We start from the raw sequence: 8,636 nt of genomic DNA, 5'->3' as shown, positions 1-8,636 counted from the left end.
AACAGTAGTTTGGTAAAGGTAACTTTAGTGCTTATTGTTTTTTTCTTACCCTTAGTGATTGTGTCGTTTGTGTATTTAGTGATTGTTGTTGCTGTTGCTTGTGTCTTGGGTAATTGTATTGTTTAGTACTTACGGGTTTCCAATTGCCTGTTATTGTGATTCTGAGATGAGTATCAGACAATCGACAGGAGGGATTCGGAAGAAATTGTCCCCCTTGGATGCATTTTGTGACATTAGAAAAAGATTGTTGGACCCCCTGGGGAACAGCAACCAGGGACAATCTGATTGAATATCGTAATCAATGGTGGCCACCATATAATATATAATAATATTAATTTGCTGCACAGATCTAGGTGGGTATACTTGATAATGTATAGCATGGAAATGCATTATGCATAATAAATCATAAGATGGATATTTTAAATAATATATTGCCTTTTATGTAATGCATATTATACAATAAATAATGTTATATGTGCATTTTATATATCCTCCTCACATCCATTTGTTTTGACCCTTGAACAGTATAATCAGGGAAAGAACCTGAAATGCTGCTGTATAGGGCAGACGTGTTCTAAACATTTGCCTGAGAATAAATGTGATTTAGATCTAATGATCAGCCCTGGCTAATGGGAGGAAGGGGAGTAAACACCTGTCAAGGTTTGATTGCAGGGCGACAATACACTGTAGCAGATGCTTTGTTAATGCCCTGTCTCCTGCCAAACACCTTGCCCCCCCCCACTCCCCACTCAGTACAGGTGGCTGGAAGGCAAAGAAGGACACAGAGAGAGAGAGTTGGAAAGAAAACATAAGGTTTTACTAGTGCTACTAATAAAATAGAGAAAATAATACAAAATATGCAAAACCAATCTTGAAAATGCTGACAAACAACTGCTCCAGCAGCAGCAGGAGACACCCAGAATTCCTGGGCTGGAGACTGCAGCAAACCAGAACTGGATTCAGTCTGTCACTAAGAAAACCAAGACAGAGTGGTCTCCTTGTGCAGACAGCAGAGCCGGGTGTAGTTGTGGCAGAGGTTGTTCTCAGCTGCTGCTCTGTGCAACTTGGTGAAAGAGGTGGCTGGGGGCTTCTTTTGAGGGAGGTTTCTTGTTCTGTGCCTCCTGCTCCTCAGGACCCTGCACAGGAGCCGTGCTGGGGTCTGCAGGGACAGTTGGGACCTACTGTGATTCCTCGTGTATGTGAACTGAACTTGTCCTGATGTCCTCGAATGAAACCAGACTGACTGCAGATGGTTTTCTTACCAGATCCAGTTCCAACCTACATGTTCAGTGCTAAAGAACATGAGACTTTGTGCTATTTTCAAGATGTCAGTGGCTGCGAATCTGCTGAGAACATCAGTGCCTTAGGTAACGGGGCAGGTGGTCTGTGATCTGAGATGTGTATTTGCATGGCGGTGCTTTCATGAACGTTTTCTGGTCTTGCCACTTCAAAGCCCTTCCTTTTCCTGGAAATTTTAAGATGGCATTTCTTATTCTGAGGTTCAGACTGGAGTTGGACTAGAAAGTTAAGTGGCTGATATAATGGGTTCCATAAAATAAGAACAGCTATCTCACTTTTTTTGTGTTTTTTTTTTTTTTCTTACATCATCTGAACCTTGAATAAGCAAAAGGAAGAGTGGGCGACAGTCTGTTTTGTGATTCTAACATGTTCCTGTACCTTTCCCATCTTTCTATGGTGAAGGATTCCTTCCCTTGCAGACAGGACTGCAAGACCCGCTCCTGTCAGGTTGGACTTTGCCTGCAAACGTGGCACAGACTCTTCCATTGTGACATCAGCCACTGCCGTTGATGTCACAAAGCAGCATCAGCGCTGAGGTCGGCACAGCAGGGTATAAGACCAGGGGTCTCCATGCGCCTTTGTCACTCTCGATCTTGACAGGACTGAGATCGCAGAGTTTTTGGCTCACTCCTGAGCGAGCAAGATGCTTGTTACCTGCACCTCAGCAGGTACCAGGAGACACACAGAGACGGTTGAAGGTCTCAACGGGTACGTTTGAAAAATCTTTCTCCCCTTTCCCCATGTGTGTTTTCCACCTCATCAGCTGGGGTGGGTGGAGGGTGGACGGGAGAGGAGCATGAGGGCAGCCTGAGAGCTGGGTCTGGAGCTGCTGGAAGGCAGCAGCCGCCTTTCAGTCTCTTCATGAACGCAAGGGCTGGGCCCAGAAAGCCTTTGATCTCTGCAGAATGGGGGACGGCTCCATTTTGGATCAGAGAGAGAGTGTCCCAGGGGGTGACCCAAATACAGCCTGCCGTAGTAATTGTGAGAGCTCAGCTCCGTCCTGTATTGTGTTCTGCAGGGTGGGTTCTGTCCCTGAGCCTGCTTGGTTTTCCTCTCCACTTGGACCAGGAGGACACCCCCATGTCCTCTCTTGGCCATGTATTTGACTTGTGCTCCTGACAGAGGAGGTTTCCTTGGGAAACCTGGCCAGCTCCTCACCAGGGCTCTGCCTTAGGAAAGGGGCTTAAGATCCTCTGAGAGGTGCAAGGAGTTCTCTAGGAAAACAGAAGGGGATTGTTTATTCCTGATGAAGTGTACACTGTGAGCCTTTTGAGAGCCTCCTGGAACAGGCAGGAGGAACTTCCCCCTTGCAGAGCGGTGTGTGCTGTGTCTTGGCAGATCAGGCTCAGGGCAGCAGGGCCCAGACACCAGAGTGTTTCTTTGGCACTTCCTTGGTTGCCCGTTGCTTGCCAGCACACACTGACATTCAGCCCTCCCTCCCTCTTTACCCAGTCTGCATCTGTCTGTAGTTAGGCCAAGAGAAGGGCCAGAGATAACCCGGCTGCTGAAGAAATGCTGTGAGAGGGGAGACACACACCCCCCGCCTGGCAGCTGTTGAACTGTAGGGGCACAGGCTGAACCTTCTCTTGAGAGGGTGGAGAACAGGATCAGCACAAGTGCCAATCAGATAGTGGGCAGGAGAAACAGGCATTCGTTATGTCCCTTCCATTTCCAAAGAATCCCTGTCCAGCCCCACAGACAGGAAGTGTGGCCACAGCTCTTGCTGCACTTCCTGCTCTTAGTCCCTGGTGCTGCTCTCCAGTCTGCTGCTGATCTGCACGGGTACCGCCAGCTTCACCAGCCTTTTCCTTTATCTGCTCTGCAGGAAGATGAAGACTCAGAAAGCAACGATGCTGGTGTTGATTCTTGGTCTGCTCTCTTTTGGTGAGTGTCTGTAGAGCTGTGACCTGAGGACGGTGCTTTAGGAGGTACTCGGGGCTCCATCCTGTCATGTTCCGTTTCCCCCGCTGTGACCAGAGGAGCTCAGCTAAGAGCAGAAAGTCCCCGACAGAGCTATGCCAGTCTCTGCTCCAGCGGGATGGGTGGGGGGTGAAGAAGTCCTGAGTCGCCTTCCCCAGGAGGGCTGAGCCAGTTCTCTTCAGCCAAGGGAGAGGCCGTGGCTGAGCTCTTCTGCCCCAGGGAGCTGAGAATCTTCTGCAGGACAAGGAGCACAGTCCAGGGCAGGGAACGTCCATCTGTTGTGAAGCCCTTATGCCATGATGGCCACTGTCAAAGACAATGAGAGACAACTAGGGTACTTGAGAGAGACACAGAAAGGGGAGCAGGCACCCTGGGGCATAACCCAGCCTTAGACCAAGTTCTAAGCTCTGGTGTGTGTCCCACAGGTATTTACGACTTGGGCCAACTTGGCAAAGAAAGCCTCTGGAGCACCGCAGCACAGTTACAAGACCTGAGCAAAACCCTGTCCCTGCCAGACCAGCTCCATAAGCTCCAGGAACAGCTTTACCATCTGCGCTGGAGCACAAAGGATGTCGCGGAGCAGGCTCTACAGGAAGGCTTGAAGCAGGCAAAGCTTCCAGGCTTTACCGGACGGGTAAGGGCACAAGGCAGAAGGATCTACTCAGGGGATTTATCCTCCCTCCGGCACGTATCCTACTCCATTCCCTGTCACAGCCAACAGGCTGGTGCTGCTGGAACAAGTGCTGTCATGGCCACGCTTCCTTTTCCTGTTGCTCCACACTTCCCTATGGGGAAAAGAGAGCGTGACGGGAATGACAGCTGTCTGAGTTGTACCTTCCTCTGCATTGAGATCTCGAGTCCTCCTCAAAGGAGGACTGGAGAGAAAGACCTTCCAGGCAATTTGGGTGTTCCTTGCATCTGAGATGGGCCTTGTCCCCGTTCACCTTGGCTGGCCTTGCAGGGGAGCTGCTTGCCTCGTTCCTTTTCCTTCTAACAGGCACTGTCCTTTGTGTTCCTTCCCAGGCTGTTCAGGAGATCATCAATCAAGCCCTGGAGAATCTGGTGGAAATCCAGGTCCCGATGCCGGATTACGCCCTGAAATCAGCAGGTGCCGTGACATTGTACATACAAACCAGTTCTAAAGCTCTTCCTGTCCATATTGACAAGATGGGTATTGTAACTTGCCCTGGGGTGGGAGAGAAGGGACGAGAAGTCAAGGGTCAATTTGTGCCCTAAAAGTGCACCCACTGACAGAGTGTGTAATGGGCCAGACCCCATGGGAAGCTCAGAAAGCCTTGTTCACGTTCTTGTCTTTTTCCACGGCCCCATACAACATTTTAGTGACACCTTGCTGTGTGTTCCAGAGAGGCCGTGCCAGTGAGAAAGAGGGGAAACAACTGTGGGACATAGATGATAACTGAGAAACCTTTTCCAAGTCAACAGTGCAATATTCCTCCTGGCACCGCCTGATGATTCTGCTCATGTTTTAATTTCCAGGGGCTGCTGTCATTCATTCCAGGACTTCTCCATCCCTGCGGAACGCCAAAGCCAAACTCTTCTTCTATTCCCTGCCATTGATGGATTACATGAGGTCCCCTGAGCTTATTCTGGAGGTAGGAGCACCAAGAAGCAGTAAAACATAGGTCGGGATAATGAACCACACCTGCTGCTCAGAGTTGCCTTTCCCCGTATCTTTGATCCTCAAAGCTTCTTCTCCTGCCTCCTTCTTGCATGGACCTGCTTTCCTTCTGTGTCTCCCTGCTGAGTATTTCCTCTCCCAAAGTGCCCCAGGTTCTACGCGGGAGCTTCTGCCAGGCCAGGCTGCTCCTGCAGTCTGTGTCTGCCCACTCGCTGTGCAAACTGTCAGCACAGCATGGGAGGAGAATGGCAGAGGAGCCTGCAGAGCTCTGGTATGTATTCTTACTGAGCAACAGCAGGTGCTGAGAGTCTGCACTGCTGGAGGGTCCCATGTTGGGCTCTCAAGCTGTCCTGGCCCTGCTCCTGAGCTGCCTGCACAATCTGAAGAGCTGGCTGGTGCCAGTGGAAGGAGGTGGGAGTGGATGAGAGGGAGCAAGTGCTTCCTCTGACAGGAAAGGTTCATGCAGGTGGGCCCGGAGCTGCCACCTGCTCTGGGCAGGGGCCTTTGAGCCACACCAACCCTGGCTTGTTTTTGGTGAGGGCTCTGGACTGGGAGAGGACACTGAGATTCTACAACTAGTGCACCCAGCTCCCAGCCATCGAAGGGCTTCTCTGCGGAATGGTTTTGTGATACGTGAATTCTCACAGCTGCTGCTCTGTTCGGTACCCACAGAGTCTGACTGAAGGCACTGGCTGTGGTTCAGAGCAGAACTGATTGGCCAAATGATTATTAATCCTCTAATGCTCATGGCAGGAATGAGAGCCAGGGCAACCTTCTCCATGTCAATGTAGTTTCTTCTTCTCCTTTCAGCCAGAAAATTATCCTGGAAACTGCTGGCCCTTCCCAGGAAGTCAGGGTCATGTGTTCATCAAGTTGCCCGTGCCAGTCATTCCAAGAGCAGTCACCATGGACCATGTCTCAGGGACAGCGTTCCACGGAGAAAGTATCTCCGGAGCTCCAAAGGACTTTGCTGTCTACGTAAGTGATTTCTCTGGAGTTGGGGCCAGGGGGTTGCACAGAATTTCTAAGCAGGGAATGAAGATGGGTCAAAGAGTCCAGTGGCCTGAAGCTTCCTCCTGACTCTCAGAAGAAACAGGGTCCTTGGAGTCACTCCCTGCCCATTTTATTCCTCTTTTATTCAATGTACCACTCAAAAACAAAAAGCTGCTCGGGCAAGATGCTACTCCAGGAGCCACAAGGAAAAGGAGCTGAACAGTACATGGTCCTAAACCTTCTTGGCTTCCAATCCCAGTGGCATTTGTGATCCTCAGGTTACCTCCCTCTCACTGGGAGTGTCTGCTCCTTTTCGGACTTCCAGCTTGGACTCGTTGAGTAGGCAAGTGTAGCGTGCTGCCCAGCTGCAGCTTAAGTCTTTTCCTTTTGGTCATCGTCCTTGGACTATGTAGCTGAAATAACCCCGTACTTCACCGACTGAAGTTCAGTCTTCCATGAGGCACCAGACGCTCTTGTTTTCTCTACCCCTGTTTTTCTGTAGGGCTTCAAGGAAGAACACGAGGAGCAGGGAATGTTCCTGGGACAGTTCACTTTCCTGGTGCCACTGAATCCCAGTCAGACCTTCCAGCTGAAGGTATGGGGACAAAGAGGGAGGAGAACTGTAGGAGAGGAGGAGAAATGCAGTTGAATGGGCAGAGGCTTCCTTGCCAAAGGGCACAGGCAGCCCTGTCCTTGAGTGTGTGCCACACTGGCCTTTCTTCTGCTTTAACTTCCTGGTGGCAGATGTCTGGACTGCCGGTCTTCTCTTTCATTTTGGGTGCTTAGTGCTTAGAAGTGCCACAGCTGAAGCTGGAATCAGCTTGACTGTCTAGACCCCAAGTGCACACAAGCGGCCACATCTGGTAGGATGCATGACTGCTGTTCTGCAAGTTAAAGAGCAGAAATACTGGGCTTCCTGAGGATTCTGTTGGTGCTGGCAGTGAGTAGTGACAGAGAGGCCATTCTGTTTCTGTGGCTTTCTAGAGAAGGGAACGAGACATTATACTGACACCAGCACTGGATCTTCTGACTGTGGAAACGTGTGCCTCAAAGCAGGCGAGAACTTTCCAGTGTATTTGCTGAGGCATCTGGTAGCTGCTTCTTCCTTTGCTGTTCTCATGGCCCAATGAGGGAACATCTTGACCATGACAGGTCAAAAGTCCCCGCAGGGCAGCAGGAAGGAAGCTGTTGAATGAGGCCTTGCTGTGGCACTTCTGTCAGTGCTCACGTGCCAGAGAGGAGAAGGCGACTCCTTTCTTCTTGTCATTGCAGAATGAGCTCCCTGTGGTCGTGAATTACATCAGGCTGCAAGTGCTGAGCAACTGGGGCCACCCGGACTACACCTGCCTGTATCGGTTCAGGGTGCACGGTGATCCGCCCAAAGATGGGGGAGACGTTCTTGTTTCATCTGTCAATAAATTCCATTAATGTTCACCAAGTCGAGTTCCAGTCTGCTTTGCCTGTGATGCTGCCTGGTCCTCCCTGAGCTCACTGGAGCTCCCTGTCCTTCTCTAAACCCACCAGCTTATGGGAGACTTCAGGCGTACACAGCAAGATTTTCCTTATTAAGAGAAATGGGAAAACTCAGTTACAAATCTGCAGAAAGCCTGACATCCACACACTTGCTGCCTACTCAGGAACATCAGCAAGGCCCTGCCTGGACACCAAAGATTAAATTAATCGACACGTTTCCTGTGCAGGAAGCAACCAAGGATCAACTGAGTGTTTTCAGAAGAGGCAGATGCTGCTTCAGCTTACACCTGTCAGTCTGTTGCCAATGAGAAAATGGAAGGGTGTTTTTTTTGTGAGATGGAAACCTTAACTGGAAAGTTGGTTCATGGACTTACTAGGCTCTCTGAGCACATATCGTGTTTATATCCCAGGAAACATTACAGAGTGATTAGCAAAGCAATTCCAAGACACTTAAGAGATCCCATAACCACAGGAGCCTGTCTTTCTTTTTCACCCGAATTCCCGAAGCACCAAGGCAGGAGCAGGCAGGGCAATCGTGTGCTCGATTGGCACCAGGAAGGAGAGAGCAGGAAGAGCACTTGGCACCCAGGGCTGGGAACAGCAATTTGTGCTCTGAGCTGGGGCTTAGTCCATGTACAAGCCCAGCACGGGTCCAGATACCAAACTGAGGGTGTCGGTTCATTCCCAGTATCACACACACGGCACCTTCTTCCATTGCCTCCTCCTGATGAGCTGTTTTCCAGCCCCTTCCAGCTCAGCCCAGCTCAGACGCCTGCACTCTGGATCAGGGCTGCCTGGGGCTGGTGACCCTCGGGGCAGCAGCAGGAACCGCTCTGACCCTGGTTGTGGGGCTGTCCCTGGGCTGAGCCCTCGGGCCCAGGGCTGCTGAACTGGGCCCTGGTGGGGGTGGACAGGTCCCCCCGGCCTGTCCGTGCTGGGAGACACCTGCTCCTGCAGCACCCCTGGTACTGATCCCGAACCTGGTCCAGCCTCATCCAGAAGTACACTTTAGTTTGGTTTCTTTTTCTTAAAACTGAGGATAATTCAGGTAGAGGCAGAGCCTGTTTACAAGTCTGAGTATTTTGGGGACAGAGGCCAGTTGGGGGCTGGGACCCTTGCAGGTGGGGGATCTTTCTGCCACATGCCCTTGGCCTGGCGCTCACAGCTGGGAAGGGACTTTCCAAAATGCTGCTGGGAGGAGCCAGATGTGGCCACCCCCGGCACAGCCTCAGGGTCTGCTGCCAACCTGCCCTCAAATCATCTCTGCCCAGCTGGACATTGCCCAGGAGTCACTGCCAGTGTTGCTGTTCTC

General features: G+C 51.0%; 1 protein-coding gene across 1 annotated transcript; it reads left to right on the top strand.

Moving 5' to 3' along the window:
* Positions 1-1,602: 1,602 nt before the first annotated feature.
* Positions 1,603-7,314, top strand: LOC106145891 (SUN domain-containing protein 3). Its single transcript, XM_065037698.1, has 8 exons — positions 1,603-2,007; positions 3,125-3,183; positions 3,645-3,853; positions 4,243-4,327; positions 4,717-4,832; positions 5,669-5,836; positions 6,354-6,446; positions 7,124-7,314. The coding sequence occupies exons 1-8, from the start codon at positions 1,943-1,945 to the stop codon at positions 7,277-7,279; spliced, it is 951 nt and encodes a 316-aa protein (XP_064893770.1). The 5' UTR covers positions 1,603-1,942; the 3' UTR covers positions 7,280-7,314.
* Positions 7,315-8,636: the final 1,322 nt, after the last annotated feature.

The sequence above is a fragment of the Columba livia genome, chromosome 21 (assembly GCF_036013475.1).
Source record: "Columba livia isolate bColLiv1 breed racing homer chromosome 21, bColLiv1.pat.W.v2, whole genome shotgun sequence".
Lineage (NCBI taxonomy): Eukaryota > Metazoa > Chordata > Aves > Columbiformes > Columbidae > Columba > Columba livia.
This window is presented reverse-complemented; position numbering and strand designations above follow the sequence as displayed.